The sequence below is a fragment of the Manis javanica genome, chromosome 8 (assembly GCF_040802235.1).
Source record: "Manis javanica isolate MJ-LG chromosome 8, MJ_LKY, whole genome shotgun sequence".
Lineage (NCBI taxonomy): Eukaryota > Metazoa > Chordata > Mammalia > Pholidota > Manidae > Manis > Manis javanica.
This window is the reverse complement of record NC_133163.1, coordinates 24,200,420-24,219,571: the sequence shown is the minus strand read 5'-3', so window position 1 is coordinate 24,219,571 and position 19,152 is coordinate 24,200,420. Positions and strand designations below refer to the sequence as shown.

General features: G+C 49.9%; 1 protein-coding gene across 10 annotated transcripts in view; it reads left to right on the top strand.

Annotated features, from left to right (window-relative positions):
• ADCK1 (aarF domain containing kinase 1) overlaps positions 1-19,152 on the top strand; it is a 209,577-nt gene that overhangs the window by 76,112 nt on the left and 114,313 nt on the right. For 9 of the 10 annotated variants that reach the window (XR_012133740.1, XR_012133738.1, XR_012133739.1 and 6 more), the window contains one exon: positions 13,390-13,548. The exons of the other annotated variant lie outside the window; for it this stretch is intronic. Coding sequence is in view for 5 of the 9 variants with exons in the window: in XM_073242070.1 (XP_073098171.1) it covers positions 13,390-13,548 (159 nt within the window). In the remaining 4 variants the exon portion in view is untranslated. The remainder of the gene's footprint in view (positions 1-13,389; positions 13,549-19,152) is intronic. 10 annotated transcript variants of the gene reach the window in all.

The following is a 19,152-nucleotide window of genomic DNA, read 5'->3' as shown; positions in this document are numbered from 1 at the left end:
GAAGCAGAGTCCCTGAGAAGTTAAGTAATAGCCACAGTCACATAGCTACAAGCAGCACAGGCTTTCAACTCTGTCGCCTAAGTGCCTGCCCCTCCCACTGTGCAGCCGCTGGTTTCTAGAGGGCACTAGAGTGGGCCCAGGCATCGGGTGGTGATGTTCACATCAGCTAATAGTGTGTGTGCGCCAACCCCCATGGCTGGTGCACAGGGACATTTCAGGCAGAGGCAGCCAACAGTGCAGGATGGATGGAGGGGCCCATGGCAGGAGCTGAGCCGGGAGGCTCTGCCCACCATCTGTGCCGGGTAAAGGTGAACTCTCTCTTTGGAGCCTTTTTGCGCTGTGTTCTGGAGGAGTTAGGTGCCACAAGCCCAGAAAAAAAAATGTCACAGTTAGTGCTCTTGAAGGAGCTGATCCCACTGCAGAGGGGCCGCAGTGCCTCATCTTCTTGAATGGAACTCGAGGCCTTCCCTCCCCTCCCCAGGGAAGGGCGCTGGGTCTCCCTTTGCAGGCTGCCCAAGGCTGGGGTTGGTGGCATGGGTGGGGGTGAGTGATTGCCCTTGTTTCAGATGCCTTCTCCCAGGTTTTGGGTGAGCCAGAGGGTTGCCTTTCCTGGTGATGGCTGGGGTCCAAGCAGTGACTTAGAGGAGTCAGTGAACCTAATTGCCGACTTAAGCTGTGTGCTCATCTGTGAGAGGTGCTCATCCGAGTCAGGCGCTCCCAGGAGACTCCAAGAAAAGTATCGCATTGAGAGTGGTTTGTGGGAACCTCAGGTGCTGCCTGGAGGGAAGTGGGAACATAGTTCGGGTTCGAGTAGGCAGCTGGTGACTATGTTCTTAAACCAGCTGCCACAGTGGGGAGACGGGAGATGGTGCCAAACTCTAGCCTTACAATCATCCCAGCCATGGGCTAAGGGAGCAGGTAGGGTGTTGGTCCTTCATGGAGGATGGTTGCTCCTGAGAAGTGTGAATTCCTGTGGCCATGAAGAAAGAGCCCCCGGGCACAGATGGAGGTGCTGAGATCGGAAGAGGGAGCAGGAGGAAAGAGCTGAAGGAATCAGGTGGGCTCTGGATGTACTTTGCAGGCATCATCTGTGGTCCTCTCAGCTGCCCTTAAGGGAAGTACTATCATTCCCATTTTACAGAGGAATGGACCAAGGCCAGGGAGGTTGAGCCATGGGCCTGAGGTCACACAGAGAGTAAGGCCAAGTCAGGAGCAAAAGCCAGGGCTGCCTCCAGAGCCCAGGCTCCTAAGCCCTCCATCCTGCCACTGTCTGAAGGGTCCCCGGGTGCTTCAGTTTCACTTCCCTGAAGTTTATGGCTTCTCCCAGCATTCCCAAGAGGGAGGTGGGACTGGAAGATGGGGAACCCCAACAGGGCAGGGACTGAATGTTTATTAAGGTTTTTATTCTTCCCTCGCATATGTTAGATGTTTTCAAACACAAGGTCTCATTTTAGGCCTCACTGCAGCTCAGCGAGGTGGGTAACCTTTCCTCACCTCTGGAAAAGGTGCCACCCCTTGGTACTTGCTGGCCAGGGGCTGGTGATAGGGCTGAGGAGTGGCATGCTGTCTCCAGTACCTTCTTAGAGCCAGGCCTCCTCCAGGGAGGAGCCTCTTCTCCTGCTGCCCCCAGGGCACGTCTCCCGACTCGCCATCTACCTGATGCTGCTCCTTGGCAGCAGAGGCAGGCAAGCCCTCCACGTCTGGCTGATTTATGTTCATCGTTGAAACAATAATGTTTAATCTGGAAAGGGCTAATCAATTTTTTATGCTGATTATGAATAGGCCAGCTGTGCCTGCTTCTTTATTCATGGAGCAGGAACAAGCCCGTGTCCCAGGCCAGGCTCCCTGGGTGATTTCTGCCCTGGGGGTCCCTGCCTCTAGGGGAGTCCCTCAGGGGCCTTGCCTGTGTCACTTTGGAAGTGACTCCTTGGGTGTGTGCGCATGTGTGTGTGCCTGTGTTTGTCACCAGGACTCCAGGTGGAGAACCAGATTTGAGTGTGTATGTGTGCACACATGTGTGTAGAGGGTGAAAGGTGGGAGTTACTGGATCAGAGAATTAGGAAGGCTGTTAAGGGTCTAGTACTCCAACACCCTCCTTTTACAAGCGAGGAATTATGATCCAGAAAAGGTGAAGTAACTTCCCTAAGATCACATGGCTAGTTGGTAGCAGAGGTGGGACTGAACCCCAGCCCTTGCTCAGAGGGTGGAACTTCTTCCGCAGAAGTACAGATGAGGTGAGAGAGTCAGCAGAAGGTACCATGGGACTCTTCTACTTGAGTTACCAACTCATCATACAAATTTGCTGCCTCTGAGGAGCTGATATTTTAGGAACAGACCTAATAAGAGGCCCATCTCAGATGAAAGTTACCTGAGGTCTGGGCTACAGATTTCAGGAGCTCTTGGAACCCACAAGTAGGGTCACAGAGAGGGGGATTTAGGGCCTTCTTGGGTGTGGAACCTGAGCAGGGCTGGAGTGCTGTCTAGAGAACAAGCAGAAAGGTCTGGAGAGGGCCTCTGGGGCGGGTGGAGAGGCCTGAGCTCACGAGTGGAGGCGGGGCTAAGGTGGCCGGCTGTGGTGGGTGTTGCCCAGCCGGATGTCTGCATGTTGAGGGAGACCAGGGGACCTGTCCAGGTGGGGCAGTTGCCTGGCTTGGCCTGCTTGGCTGTCCCCCAGGCAGGGCTCTTGTGTGTTTGGACCCTCCACAGCCTTTCTCCCTCCTGGAACTTCAGTCTTTTGTCTGTTCATTTATTGGCTCTGCAGGTGTTTATTGAAGCTTTTGTGGTACACACCTCAGGGGTTATGTGGGTGAATAACCTGCCATAGTGATGCTGGTTGTCCCGGTGAGAGGTGGTGGTGGCTTGGACCAGGACTGGATGGTTACATTTTGGAGACTGAATCAACAGGAGTCAAGGATGAATTCAGTGGGGAGGGGTGGAGGGCCTGGGAGGTGCCACAGTGGGCTCCCAGGGCTCTGGCAGGGACAGTGGGGACCTCAGAACTGACCACAGCACTGGAGGGGACCGTGTCCCAGCAGGTCATCCTGTTAGCAGTTTGGGGAAGGATTTTTCTACAGGGCTTGAATTTGCAAGTGACCCCCTCTCTCCTTACAGGCAGTAGTCAGAGGAGGCTGGCGAGCCCATGGGGGACTGGGCAATTTGAGGTTCAGCACTGAGAGGCTGGGATCTAGCACTGGGTTCCTGGTTTCCAGATATTTTTCTAAAAAGTTACCAGCACTCTGATCTAATGAGAGCTGTAGGAGTGTGTGTGTGTGCGAATGTGCACAAGTGTGTGTTGTGTCCCTGTAACCTGGTTTGTAGAGGAGAAGCTGTTACTTCAACAGCTGGAGTGACTCCTGCAAATTGGCTATGTCATCATCACTGTAATGAGAAATCTCTCATTGGCCCCCACCTTTTGGGGGTGAGCTGATGACTGGTGGCTCCTGTGAGATTTAAGAGGAAACTGGGCATGTCGGGAAGAAGAAGAGAAGATGTCATTTCAGGCAAGCAAGTCTTAGGATTTGACCTGGGGGCTAGGAAGGTACAACATGTGAGAGGCAGCCAGGGCAGCAGAGGACTCCTTGCCCTGCGCCGGAGCAGGACTGGTTCTAGGTGTTGTCACCTGGCTGGCACTGCAGAACCAGAAGCCATCATGTGCCACTCCTTGAGGCTCACACTTGACCTGTGTTCCCTACATTGCCAGTGCAGCCCCATGTTGCATTCCCCAGCTTTCTAGTCCCCCGCTGCTCTGAAAAAATACAGTAAAAGAATAAAAATGGACGTATACTGAGAGGGTAACATGAATGTGCTACATTAGAGGTCAGTAAACTTTTTCTGTACAGGGCCTGTACTTAGGTTTTCCCATTACTGCTACAACAAACTGCCGTAGATTTAGTGGCTTTAAACAATATACATTTATTATCACAAATTTACTATCTTACTGTTCTATGGGTCAGAAGTCCTAAAATTCAGGTGGTGGCTGGGCTGCATTCTTCCTGGACGTTCTAGGGAAACGGTCTTCCCTTGCCCTCTCCAGCTCCTGGAGGCTGCCTGCATTCCTTGGCTGTGGCTCTCCATCCTCACGGCCAGCAGTAGCCCCTTTAAATCTCTCTCTCTCTCTCGTTCTTTCAGCTCTGCTTCCTTTGTCATATCTGTGCTCTGGCTCTGACCTTCCTGCCTCCCTTTCATAAGGGTCTCTTGTGATTACACTGGGCCCACATGATAATGCAGGATACTCTGTATCAAGAGCCTTAACTTAATCACACCTTTGGGGACTAGGATATGGACATCTTTGGGAGGCCATTTTGCTGCCTATCATAATCTGGAAAACTTCTTACTGGTGAAACATACTCAGGTATACTAGAAAGTGCAAGGGCTTTGGTACCTGGACTCTTGTTTGGGCTCTGAGGCGTTGGAACTTGGCTTAGACCCATTTGCTGTGTGACATTTTGTCATGTCTGAGAGACTAAGGAAGTCTGTCCTGACAGCAAATGCAAGGATGTTTGTGGTTTATTTTCCCTCTTCCTGTATTTTTTAGGGTAGGAACAGCTGAAGGTTGTTGGGAAAGGCCTTTGGGGTTTTGTGAGGGTGAGCCTCCTGGGCCTCACCAGAAATGACTGTGAGCCTCTGTGTCCAGGCTTTCTTCCCAGGCATGCGCTGTGGGTGAGGACCCTTCCCCAGGCAGAGGCCCGGGGAGCCCATGTCATCCTGGCCTCTAGCTTGGGAACTGCTGGCCATCTTTCTGCCTCTCTCCCATCACCTAATCCCCCTTACGTGTGGTTCACACAAGCTCTTTGCTCTGCCTGGAAGGACCCTCACTCCTTTCTTCCACTGTGAACTGGCTTCTCATCCTTCAGATCTCAGTGCTTGGTCACCTCATCAGAGAAGATGTCCCTGCCAGGGTTAATCCTCTGAACCCAGGCTCTTAGACTTAGGGTACCAGCTGCCGCTCCCTTCATAGCTAGCACTTGTCAGAGCTGGCCTGTTTCTCCCCACTGGACTTCAAGGTCCGGGAGGTGGTGGCTCCAGTTTGGACTTGCTCCCTGTTGAGTTACTGGTGACTAGCATAGTGCCCTGTGTATGTTAGTCACTCAGTAAATATCTGATGGGTAAATAAATGAGTGACCATTAGGAAATATGTTCCTTTCTATAAAATGGGGGCAATTAGGTCTCCTCTGTCTAATCTCAAAAGGAGGTTGAATATTAAAGAAGAGCACTTTTGAGGCAACAGCACTGTGCAAACTTTAGGAATTACCCATGATTGAACATGCCGTCCCCAGAGAGCAAAGATATTCTGACATCTCTTATACCAAACCAAGCTCAAGTTCAAGGCAGAGGTGGTGAGTCCTCACACGGGCAGGCTTGCAGGGCAGGTGGAGCTCAGCCTGCCCAGTTCATGGGTCTGAGTTCTTGGTACACCACCTGTCTCTCAGCTCTGTGATGGGGAGTGAACGCTTGGTCCCCCGGGCACTCTGTGGCTCTAAGGATGGCTCATTGCTTCTCTACTCAGAGCACCCAGAGATGCCTACTGGGCCCTGCCTGCGGGGGTCCCCAGCTTTATACTGTACTGTCTAGGATCTCTGGTCTCTTCTATCCCAGAGATCTCTGACTCAGGCAGAGACATAGACATGTCACCCTGTGAGGCTGTACAAGTTATTAAGATGGGGAATGTTGAAAGATTAGATTTATCACAGCCAACAGTGGATTATGAAGAATAATTTATCAAATGTCAGCGCCTGCAGACTACAATTTATAGAAGGTTTGCTTAAGCTGAGGAGATCTGATTGGACTGCCCCCTCCTCCACCTCTAATGAGTGACAGACCTAATGGATAGCTTCCCAGGCTGGCCGGCCACACTGGGTGTTTATCTGCTTTTTATTAATCATTATTATCATAACATTTCCATAGAGTTCCTCCACCCACAGCTACGAAAGTGCCCAGTACCAAAGAGTCCCCTCAGCTACTTTGAAGGAGCTGTAGCCACTGCTAGGGGGTGTTTTAGCTATTCTGGGTCAACTGGAAGGCCCGAAGGCCCCTCACCAGGCAGAGGACAGGGAAATATCAGACCTTACCTCCATTCATTCACTAAGAAATACTTACTGAGCATCAATTATGTGTCAGGGGCCTTCTGTTTGCTGAGCCAAAACAGAAGTCCACTGTCTAGAAGGGAAAGGAGATTAAGCTAATATAAATCAAGACAAAGTGCAGCTGTATTAGTTGCTCTTGAGAAGGGTATGTGAACTCTGAGAATGTACACAGGGAGGCTTCCCTGGGGAGGTGGCAGTTGAGCTGTGATTTGAAGAATGAGTAGGAGTTGACCTTCATGAGCAGGGAGAAGGGGAGCCTTCTGAGTAGAGGGGACAGCACATACAAAGGCCCTGCAGTGGGCAGAGAGGGAATGTGCTGGTGGTTGAATGAGGCCGTCTGGTCAGGGTAGAGAGAGTTGGGGGCAGAGGGAGGAGACGGGGCAGGAGAGGTAGGCAGGGTCAGACCCTGTGAGTTGTGTGAAGGATTTTGGCCCTGGGAAGCTGGCTTAGGCAGAGAGAGGTGACACGATCAGCTTGTTTGGAAAACTCACCTTGGCTGCCTGTGCTGAATGGATTGCAAGAGAAAGGAATGCAAATGAATGGGTCAGTTAGGAGGTCATTACAGTCTCTGGGTACAGAAACGAGCTGAGAGCCTAGAATTGCTTACTCTTTGTCCAGTAATCTTTTCCTTACCACTGTGTCCTCTTCATGGAGGCAGTAGATGAGGCGCCTGCTACACCAGCTATCATTATTGGGGGTCTCCTATAGGCTCTATTCTAGACCCTTTCTATGTGTTTAATACAATGACTCTATGAGGTAGGTACCAAAATTCCCATATTACAGTTGAGAAAACTTAGATATGGAAGGGTTATTTAACTGCACAAAGTGGTACGCATGCCATGGAGCCAGAATTGGCCTGGGTGGTTTGGTCCAGAGCTTACAATGGAATCACTATGCCCTACTGCCTCTCAGGTCTCCCTGCCCTGGCCAGCTGGTGGGCATTCTCGGGAGCCAGCCCATGGCCTTTCTAGGGTGTGGCTGCTCCTGGCTTCTTGCTTCTCTAGCTGTCAGCTGCTTGTCACCATCCTGTGGGAGGAAAGCAATGTGGTCTGACCTGTAATGCCCTTGGCAGAGCCAAGTAGATTGGCTCTTCAGCAAATTGGTAAGAGTTGAGCATTGTGCCAGCCTCCTTGTGGAAATTTAGACAGGAATGCTGTTTTGTAATTTCTGGGGCTGACCCTTATCAAGAAGGGCCTCAGGTTCTGCCACTGGCCTTTCATTCTTTTTCCTCAGCTAGGCAGTAGCAATAGCTGATGGCTCTGCAGTTTGATCTTTCAGAACCTCAGAAAGAACACAGATTCCATGGAGAAAGGGACTGTATGTCTTTGAGCTGTTACTGTTGTTGTTATTTTTATTACAATTGCACTGAGTGGGAAGCCAGAGGTGGGGGTATTCCTACCTTGAGGCAGGGCAGCTATGGAGTGGGACCAAGGAGACCCTTGGATACCTTGTCCTCTCCCCTGACTCCACAGGGTCTAGATGGTGATATTGGACGTCCCCTCTTCTTATTTTGCCAGAAAGTCCCTCAGGATTGGGTGAAGCCACACTGGGAGGGAGGCACTGTCTCCAGCAGGCCCTGCTAAAATGCAAGTGTGTTTTTCTTTGGGTGTTGCCTCCTTCTGCAGAACTAAAGTCTCCTCATGGCCAAAGACTATGTCTGTTTTGTTGGCCCATATACCTAGCATGGTTTCTGTCATGTGACAGGCTTGCAGTAAATACCTGTTGTCTGATTGGCTTTAGCAAAGGAATGGCAAATTGGTTTCATTTCATATATTAACTCTGGTCAATTGGGAGTGACTGCCTGGAGCACTGGGTTGAGAGGGATTCTGAGGCATCATCTGGGCCCAGGAGAAATGAATGCTGTGATCAAATGGTGGTGTCTGGCATGGGTGTGCTTGGGGTGTATTTGTTAGCTATTGCTGTATAATAAGTCACCCTAAAATATAGCACCTTAGAACAAAAAACATTTAATGTATTACACTTTCTGTAGGTGGGGAATTTGAGAGTGGCTCACTGGATGGTTCTTGCTCAGAGCCTCTCATGAGGTTGTAGTCAAGATGTTGGCCGCAGCTGGAGTCATCCGGGGGTTCAAGTGGGGAAGGAGGACCTGCCTCCAAGGTGGTTCACTGTTGGCAGGAAGCCTTGGTTTCTTACCACATGGTCCTCTCTGCAGGCTTTGGGAGTGTCCTCATGACATGGCAACTCGCTTCCCTGGTGCAAGCCATAGAGAAGGCAAGGAGGCTGTCATGGTGACAGTCTCAGGAGCCATACACTGTCACTTCCTTCTTATGCTGTTCGTTAGAGGTGGGTCATTAAGTCCAGCCTGCACTAAAGGGGAAGGGATGAGGCTCCATCTCTCAAAGAGAGAGTATTTAAAAACCTGTCAACATATTTAAAAACCACCACGGGGGAATGAGAGTGCATGTGCCACCTATTTTCTGTTACTGTCAGGTACTACCTTAGCAGGCACAAGAGTGACCCTGAAGAGGTGGGATACGAACTAGGCATATTTAAAGGGCAGGAGCAGGACTTGCAGCAGAATAGGGTGTCAGCTGGTGGGTTGACTGTAAGATGTTGGGGTGCCTGGGGCAGGTCCCTGGGAACGTGGCTGAGAGGAGGGGGTGGGTTTCAAACAGGGGCATGTAAAAGGTGATGGTGGGTTTTCTGTCTGAGGCAGATGTCAGTGTCCTTCAGAGTTCAGAGTTCTAGCTAGCTAGAGCTACCTTGTCTGCCTCAGGATGGGGGTGGGTTGGGGGTGGGGAAGGCTTGCTCCATTAGTGTGGGGACCTGCCCCTGTCCCTGTCAGACTGCAGTGGGGGGCTGCTGGCACCTAGCCAGGTGTGGCGTGGGCCATCTCCAGACCTCAAGCCAGGCAGTGTTTGCTGGTGATGCTGTGGTGACCTGCCCCAGGTGCTCTGGGCAGTCTTACCGGCTCCCAGGTGGGGACTACCTGGCCATCATGTAGGCCTGGACTTGCCCGCTTTGGGGAGGCAAGCAGCTGCCCTCACGTGGAGCTGGTCAGTTTGGGGTTTGTTAACTTTACCTTACAGTGATATAGTTTCTGAACCCAGAATAGATCTGATGTGCATGATGTGGGGATAACAGGATGGCTATTTGAAATTGGGCCATCTTGGAAAATCCAGGGTACCCCCCATCCTGTGACTGGTGAGCCTGGTCCCACGAAGGGCCTGAAGCTGACTGGCTGCAGGTTCTGGTGGGGCTGGCTAAGTGACTCAAGTGAAACTCCCCCCGGGAGTCATATTGTGGCTTCTCCAGAAGATCCCGACTTCCTGTCAGCGTCTTTTGGGTGGAATGAGGACCCTGGCCAGTGCCTTGCTGCTCAGTGTGGCATTATGGGACATCACTCAGTGATCTGGTATCATGGGGCTCTGCACAGCTCACCTTCTGGAGAGTCTCTCCCCAACCCTGTACCTGGGTTTTTCACTTGTCTTCAGATTCCTGGACCCCTGCTGAAGCCAGCCTGCTGACAGCTTAACCTGAGGCCCTGGGGGATGATATCTTTCTTTGGGCCCTTCTGGTGTTTTCTGCCATAAAAGCCAAACTCCCTGCCTCCCTCCCACCCCCACCCCTGCTTTACACACACATCCTGAAAAAAACAGACCATACTAGAGAAACTTTCTTCCTGATTATCTTTCTTTGCCAGACAGGGCCATCGATATACTTGAATCATGGACCAACAGTAATTAAAAAGGACATAACTAGTCATTTTAAAATGCACTTGTTTTACTTAATTGATTTTGCCGCCAGACCCAGAGGAAAAAACAAAAAGGAACGGGGACAGAAAGCCTTAGAAGGGAGACAGGTTTCTGTGAGTGACTGGAGGCAGCTGAGGGCCCTGCTTGAATCTAATTGCTGCAAATTCTGCGGTTTGTTTCTGCTAATGGTTTTCTGCTGAAAGGCCTGGGGGACGAGGCCTGATTGGAGGGGGTGGCCATCATTTCAGCTGCACGGGGGTATAATTCTGTTTCCGGGACAGGGCCTATTTTTCCTTACTATCTATCAGCATAAAGTACTTCCACTGAACACTTTGAATCAAGGTTCCATTTAGAGATACTTTATTCATATTTAATTACAGGCTGCAGCACCAATCTTTAATTACCTTTTTTATAAGCCAGCTAGGAACATTCACTAGCAATCAATTATTGTGTGTGCGTTTGTGGAGTGTGTGTGGAAGCCCAGGAGGGTGTGGGTGTGTGACTTGCTTTCTGATAGAAGGGAAAGGCTGGCTGCAGGAGCACTGGGGAGGTGGTTGGGTAGGCAGGGATGGGGTGGGGGTGGGTGGGGTATCTGCCCCACAGCTTCCCTGTGCAGAGTGAGTGGGGCATCTCATTTTTCATGCCTCTCTTTGCTTCCAGTGGCTGCAGAGTGAGATTGGGGCAAATCCTCACAGCTGGGCCTTGTTCAGGGTGCTGAGTTGGTACCTGGGCTTGGGTGGTATCTTGGGAACCCCTCTGTCTCCTGGTGGGAGCAAGGCATTGTGGGAAGCCCCCTTCCCATTCCCTGGGGATGTGGTGGGCCAGGCTTCCTCTGACCCTGGAGGTGGGATGTGCTTGCCTTGTCCCTTTCCTTCCTCCACCTTCCCCTGGAGGGCTCCCTGCAGCTGTTGTTGCCACACAGCCCTGGTGCTGCCATGTCACTCTTCAGTTGCAGTGACTCTGCAAACGTCCCTGCAATGACACTGCTTTGAATACTCGTGTCCTTCTCAGAGAATGACCAAATGTTCCCAGGAAACTAGATGGAGGCTTGGGGTACACAGTGGGGTCAGATGAGCCCCAAATTCCTTTGCACCTGGAATATTGAGCCATTCCTGTTCACTGCCTGAGAGGTGAGGGTCTAGGTTCACAGCTCTGCCTCAGAAAACATCTTCCTGGTCTCCTACCAGAGGGTTTTCAAAGGAGGCTGATGTGGATCTCATTATGTAATAGCCAGAAATATTGCTGAAGCTCTACCTCCCTTCTGTTCCTGGATCCCAGTCCTGGCAAGAGGGTGAAGAGGGGATTTAACTCACACTTACTGAGCCTCTTGAGGGTACCAGGCACCAAGCCCATGTTTCTTTCATCCATCCCAGCTGGGACCTCAGAACCCACTGTATTATCAGAGCCCCTTTAGTTGTGCGTGACAGGAAATAACTCAAACTGACTTAAGCAAAAAAGGAGTTAAGGGTAGGCATTCAGGCATGGCTAGATCAAGGGACTCAACAATTGTGACCAGGATCCATTCTCCCTGTCCCTTGCTTCTGCTTTCCTCTTTGTTGTTACTGCATGACCCTTGGAGCTCCAGGCTTCAAGTTCAATTTTAAGCTTCAAGATCAGCAGAATGAAAGAATCCCTTCTCCTATAGTTCAAACAAAAGTAAAACAATTGGGTCTGATTAGACAAGTTGGGTCACATGTCCATTTCTGAACCAATCAGTGTGGCCCAGGGCATTCAGGGTTGTGACTGGCCGTGCTGGGGTCTCACACCCACCATGGAGTAACAAGTGGAGTCCACCTAGGTAAGTCTCATACATGATAAGTATTTTTACATTTGAGGTGTTTGGATTAGTACTATCCTTTCCACCATTTTGAAAGGAAGTATGAATTGATGCAGTTCTTTTCCAGTGGAAAGGATAGTGGATTCAGCAAATATTTGTTTGGCCCCAACTAGTTCTAGTCTTTAAGTGCAGGGAGTTCAGCAGCAAACTAAGCAGACAAAAATCCCTGCCCACTTGGAGCTGACATTTTAATGTAGTTTGTAATAAGGATGGTGGTCCTTTTGTTCTCCTATTCCAAGTCCAGGTCCAGTATAAAGGGTTCTTGTGTGGAGTGACTCAGGATTCTTTGGGGCAGATGGCATGGGAAAAGCTGGCCCTCAAGGAGCCTAGAACTCATGGAGGAGGGAAAAAGACAAGTGTGTGGTTGGGGAAAAAGCAGGAAGGTTAGTACTGGGAGGGGCACAAATAACCCAGTGAGGAAGAAGGGGGACAGGAAAGCCAGTCCATACCCATACCCCGTGACACAGAATTGGAGGCCCCTCCCATGTTGCTTGGACCTTTGGTCTCCGTAGGCTGTTGATAGATGGGATGGTGTTCAGTGAAAGCTCCCACATGGATGACAGGGCTGGAGGGATGATTTATGAGATGTTGCAGCCCAGCAAACAGAGCAGCGGGATGGTGGCTGTGGTTACCTGGCTTCCAAAGCCCAAGGAGAGGATGGGGGCTGAGGGGCAGGACAGAGTGGCTGCTGAAGAAGGGGAGATAAGGAGGCTGGAGGGCGTGGACTAAATAGGCCTCAGCAAGAGAGCTGGGGCTGGGGGTGAGAAGGAGGGGAGGCATGTGACTAATTGCACATACACACATTTATCTGCACTTGTGTTTTTGTTTGTATCTGGCCTTTCCAGAATTGTGGGGCTATACAGGGACTTCAATATATGGAGGGGATGAGAATTTCAGCCTTGGTCAGTCTTGCAAAAGGCTTTTGGGGGCCACCTTCCCATCTGGAAGACTGTTCATATCTCGACCACTTAGGTGTGACCACTCAAGTCAGAAATTTTCCTCAGGAAAATTGGTATGACATTTTTAAGAAGGAAGGAAGGAAGGAAGAAAGGAGGGACGAAGGGAAGAGAGGATGGGTGAGTAAGGGGTAAACCTTCCGTTTCACAGAGAAAGCAAGTGCAGAGAGGGCAGGAGAGGTGCCCAAGGTTGCTTTTGGGCGGCATTGCTGATCAGGACTGAAAGCAAGGCTCGGGTTGCAGTCCTGGGATCTCTGCCAGGTGGCCGGGCTGACAGTGGGCTCAGGATCTGTGTGGAGGCTGCTGTTCTGTCAGGAACAAGAGGTGGTTTGGGGCCTCCAGCCTAGGGCTTCTTCAGAACATCTTCTGTCTGATCCCTGTCTTGGGCTGTCCTAGGCCCAGGTTCTGTTAACTTCTGATTATATCCATATGTAAGAGCCCAGTGGTTCAATGGACAGATGAAACTCAGTTCTCAATACTCTAGTCAGTGCTTAGGGCACCCATGCATACATTTGAGGACACACCCAGCATGTGTTTTCAGTCTTGCTCCCACCATATGCCTGGTGTGAATTTCTGTGGCAGCAAAGGGCCCAGGCAAGGTGCTAGGTTGGTATACAACTGATAGAGCAGAAAATCTGTGGAATATCATTAGCACTGACTCCAGCCAGCACGTCTTCCTGGGATCAGTTAGGTCATGTGTCCAACCAGCGTGGCCCGGGATATTTAGGGTTCTGACTGAGACTCTGTCCCTGAAGTGAGTGATCTAAATTGCTCTGTTCTCTCTCTACTCTTGACAGATCCATGATTTGTTTATGAGCTTTGACGATACCCCTCTGGGGGCCGCTTCCCTGGCTCAGGTCCACAAGGCGGTGCTGCATGATGGGCGGACTGTGGCTGTGAAGGTCCAGCACCCAAAGGTGCAGTCTCAGAGCTCAAAGGACATTCTCCTAATGGAGGTGCGAACCTTCCCCTTTCTCCTTCCTTGTCCTCATTCTGTATTTTCTGGGATCCAGGAAGCCTCAGTGAACCTGGTTCAAGGCTGGTGGGTGGAGTGTGGGCCTTTGAGCAGCACAGTGGGAGAGGAGAGCTTGATACCATGGCAAAGAAGGTGTCAGGACAGTGCTGTGGCCATGGGACCCATGACTGGGTTGGTCACCTCTCGATTTGCTCCTGGTCTCACAGCACAGTGCGTAACTGCTGGGGCCAAGGAGACTTCAGGGGGATGTTGTAGAAATGAGATGAACCAAAGGTGACTTGCTTGGGGGGTTAAAAAAAGTTACCCCTAAATTGTTAAATTATAACAGAAGAGTTATAATTTTATACCCTGGTATAAAAATGACAGGAAGATCACATGAAATATGTAGTTTGTGTTCCTGCTTATCTGGTATGTTTTGAATGAACAAACTTGCATGCCTAAAAGCATTTCTGAGAAAAGCCCTAGTAGAGACTACCTCTGGACTTTTCTAGCTCCATCCCTCAAGCAAGGGAGAGAGGGTGAGCCAGCCACTGCCTGGGTGATGGGCATCACCTCTATAGGGAGGCAGGGATCCATTTAATGTGCTGGCAAGTCCCTCTCCTTTCATTTCCCTTTCCCTCTCTTTTGTCTTCTTTTCTCACTCTGGGCTTGAAGTTTATTCTTTCAACTTACTTTGCCTAAACATAACACATAATGAGGGTCTCTTCTGCACCATGCACTTGGTGGGTACTGGGGACACAAGAGTGAGTGAGCTCTATCCCCATCCTCAGGGGAGCCCCCTGTTTAGTGGGGAGCAGGTCTTACACAAACAACCGTAGTGTGGGGATGTGAGCTCCGTCAAAGGGCTATTTACCCAGTGCTGTGGACTGGTGAAGGCATCAAGGGGGCTTCACTGAGGAACCCATGAGACAGCCAGGCAATGGAAGCACAACCCAGCCTGTGCAACAGCCCCAGATCTTAGAGGAACAGAGTGTATTTGGAGAGCTTCAACTGGTTCAGATGGTATGAGTTGGGAGTGGTTGCAAATGAGGTTGGGAAGGCAGGAAGGACAGAACACGGAGGACCTTGTTTTCCAGGCTACACATAGAATGGGACACATAGTAAATATATATTTACTATGGAACTCAGCAGCTCTGATTTTCTCCTGTAGTCAGTGGGAAACCACTGAAGAATTTTAAATCAGGGGAATGTCATGATCAGATGTGCATTAGAAAAATCTGTTGGCAGTCTGGAGGAGGTATTGGAAGGCAGAAAGACTGTAGCCAGGGAGACTAATTAGGAGCTGCTCCATTGGTCTGAGAGAGAAATAATGATGTGAACCAAGGCAGTGTAATGGGAGTGGAGGAGAGGAATGGGAGTCATCAGGACTTTGTGACCAGCTTTATAGGGGGTCGGGGCAAATACTGGTATGAATGAAAAGGAGGAGACTAAAACGAATTGTAGGTTTCTGGCTTAAATGATGAAGTTTGGATTCCTTTAACCATGTGCATCAGTCAGGGTCCAGTTGGGAAAAAAGAAGTTATTCTAGATATTTCAAACAGAGAGAACGTAAAAGAGAAGATTGCTGAGAAGCCAAATGGGATGGTGAGACAGTTACCAATAGCAGGAAGCCAGTGCCACCATCAAGGTGGAGGGACAAAGAGAAGAGGCCATTCTTTGGAGCCCAGGAGCTGCGATGTCCAGGCAGGGCTGGCCCACTGTGAGTTGGCCCTGTAGGAGGTGGATCACAGATGTGACGTCTGTCACTGGGAGTGGGAGCCTTATAGATAGTGTTGGAGGCAGCAGGTTTTCGCCTCCCTCTGTCACCCGGTATTCCACCAGCTGGAAGCCAGTTAGCAAGGGAGCCTGTGAAATGTACTTTCTTATGAGAGTATGGGGGTTGGATGGATCTCAAAGCAAAGTCAAAGGGTGATGGAGCAGCCATGTTGGATGAGATACTGGGGTAAGGAGTTCTGGACTGAGAGAGCTCCATCAGTTTGCAGTTCATGCTGGAAATACAGACTCAGGATCAAACAGCAAGGAGATGCACAGTAGCTGAATCTGGGGGAGTAGTTGAGATCACTTAGAAAAGGTATGTAGAGTAAAACAAGCAAGAGGGCAGGGAAAGAACTGTGAGGAGTGTCATCATCTGAGGAGTGCACCCAGGAAGGTAGGTTCCCAAGGGAACTCTGAAGCCATGGACTGAGGGATTGGAGGAGAGTCAGGATTGAGCAGAGCTGCCACAGCCACTGAAAATGACTGTGAGAAGAGAGCATTCTCAAATATCTAGAGCTGCATAAGGAACCACCTCAGAACTGAGTGGCTTTAAACAGTCATGTGTTTTGCTCATGAATCTGCAATCTGGGTAGGGCTTGGTAGACTCTGTTCTGGTTTATGTGGTGCCAGCTGGAGTGGCTTGACCAGAACTGGGGGACCCACTTCCAGGTAGCCTGCTTGAGTGGCTGGCAAATTGGTGTGGGCTGTGGGCCAGGGCCAGAGATCCTCTCCATGTAGGCCTCTTCATGGCTGCTTGGGCTTCCTCACAGCATGGTGGCTGGGTTCTCAAAGTGAGTGTCCTCAGACAATAAGGCTCAACGTACATCACAGTTTTATGACCTAGCCCTGGCAGGCATATCCATTACATCCTCCTTACTCTATCAGTACAAAGGCCCCCTTAATTTATGAGGTGGGGTAGTAGACTCTGCTTATTGATGGGGGACATGGCTAAGTTCTAGAAGAATATTAGAATAGGAGGTGCTGTTGCAGCCATTTTGGAAAATATAGTCTGCCAGAATTCCTCAATGTTGTCAAATGGAAGATAAAATTAGTAAAGCTCTGAAAAAGGGATTTTGGATTTGGTGATTTAGAGTTCCTGGGAAGAGCATGGACAGTGGGTTAAGTGGGGAGGAAGAGAATTGAGGCTCCAGGGAATGGAGGCAGTTTGGACAGTGGAGTTAGAGCAAAGCACAGGAGTAGAGGCTGGGATCTCCAATGGGCTACAGCTGACGGGGAAGGCAGCAATGGAGTGGGATACTGGCGATTCAAGAGGGAAGCAGCTGATAGGTCTGATCCATATGGGGACTCAAAGTACTGGGCTCCAAGGACACAGGTGGAAACATTAGCCTTTGGTCAGCCTTTATTTTGAGATTAGAGGGAGGTGGCAGGGCTGGGTATGGATGAATGTGTGGGACAGCAGGGGAAGGCAGAGGGGGAAGGTGGAGGGAAAGTGGGCAGCTGAGTTGTACGAGCCTGATAGCCTCTATTTTTTCTCTGAAGTAGGAGGCAAGACCATCTGCTGAGAATGAGAGGGTAGGAGGTGGCACTGGAGGCTCGGGGGTGGGGGGTGAAGGTTTGGAATAGCTGCTGTGTGTCATGACAGGAAAGGGAGCTGACCAGGACTAGGGACCAGGGTTGCTGAGTGGCACTGGGCTTTCATCTGGAAACTGGAGTTGTCTGGAGCACCTGTCAGTGGCTGTGGAGTGGCCATAGCTGGGAGGGAACTGGGAGTCTCAGAGGATCCCTGCATGTCCTGAGACCCAGTAGCCATTCCTGCATCAGGTGGGAACCTGTCTCTGCTCAGTGGTGCCATCAGGACCCACTTGGGCTGGGGGGACAGCTGACACTGTTTCTCTGCTCAGAGCCTCACTGGCTCCCTGAGTAATGGTGGCCATAAGGTCAATAGCAATAATAGCAGTAATAAAGATTTGGCGTCTTCCTCCTGCAGATAAGCATCAGATGCATTCCTTGGGAAGTACAGCCTAGCTGTGTGCAGAGTACAGAGTAGCTTCCTCATGGTGGCCAAGGCAGTGCTGGGAGTGAGGTTGTCAGGTGGATCAGAGACCTTACAACCTTCAGAAGAGAAGCTGGAAACGAGGCCCAAGGTCACCACCTCTGTGGACCATCAACATTAACAGCAGTGTCTGATGGCACTGCCTGATCCCTGGACTTGGTCTCTGGTAGAAAAAAATCCTACTTGGGGTACTCTTCTTTGTAAAAGTAAGAAGAGCCCAAATGGAAAGCTCATTTCATTTTTTATTTGAAATGAGTATTATAATTGTTTTTTCTGAGTCCAGACCTAAAGTGGTTCCTTGATTTTGGGAATGAAAACCCGAGAAAGGTGTTTGGATATACTTGGCAGGAGAATGATTTCTAGGGGACATTAGGGCTACCTTAGCCACCAGAAATTTGGAGACAGAGGGGAGGGAAAGCTACTTTTCTGCATAACTTCTGGTGCTTTCTTTCATGACAATTCAGGTATTGTGTGCCCTTATGCTTCTCTCCCACTGCCCACTATTGTCCCTCTCTCCTCTCTAACAGTGATGGAACACAGCATTGTGTTGAGAGGAAGATAATCTTATTAGAGTAATTCTTACTAAGGAGAGAGTGACTAATAGGTTGAATCTCTGGATATTTGCAGTTTAAGAGGTGAGCTTATAAATCTAAACATATATCTGCTGTAAGGATAAGTCTGTAGGAGTAAGACTTCTGCGAATGAATATGTGGGGACTACTGGTTGTGTTAAGATGCATTTGGCCGCAGGTACCAGAAAATTCAACTAAAAGTGATGTAAATAATAGTAACCTGTTATTTGGTAATTTCACATTTTAAGCCTTCTGGAAGTAGTGTTGACTATTCCAAGGCTGACAAATCCAGCACTTTATTGTGATTTTTAAGGACCTAGATTCCTTTTGTCTTGTCCTTCTAAGGCAATGGCCCCTATGGTCCCACAACAGCTGCAGCAGTTCCTGCTCTTACAAGTAGATGATATCCAGATGCTAAGAGGTCCTATTTCTTCTCCCAGATTCCTTATCAAAAAGAATCCCCTCAGTAGAATTTCCATGATTTCTCATTGATTGGAAGTAGGCTACCTGCCTAAGCCTAAATCAGCCTTGGTAACAGAAATGAGACTACTTCGATTGTCCTAGACCAAGCATGACTCACCTTCTCAGGTTAAGGGCTGCCTTCCTGGAAGGACATGAAAGATGTACAAAGTTGAGGTTCTGTTAACTAGGAAGGTGGGGGAGATGGCTCTTGGGTTGGTACCTAATAGCAAGTGCCACCCTTAGTATTTTGTGTCCCTTGCAAAATTAAAAAAAGGGGGGGCATTCCTTTTGGGGAAGGGGACAGTCTGTGCGGTAGACTGTTGAATGGTGGCAGAGAAATAGAGGCCAACTGTCAGTAAATGGTGCTTGATGAACCTGATGATTGGTGACTTTGCACAAAAGAGAAAGGCACAGCCACGGGTGTTTTCAGCTTTGTCATTATCACCTGATATTGTCCCTTTAATAGTTGGGGCAACTCTACTTCCAGATGCACGGCCAGTGACTCTTATTGATTTGAGTGGCTGTCCAGAGCCAGACTAATTGGGCCTGAGATTGGAACAATGATTCAGCAGGAAGGGGTGCGCTGACAAGGCAGAGTCCATCCGTCTGCTGGCGGGCTGGCTTTGCAGCAGTTCTTGCCTGCCCACAACAGCAGGGAGCTTGGCAGGCTGCATCTCACTGCCATTCTCACTGTTTGAGAGCAGGGTAGGACTCACCGGACCTGTGAGCTGGTGGTTAAATCATAATCCCCAGGTCCCAATAGCACTGCCCCATATCACTCT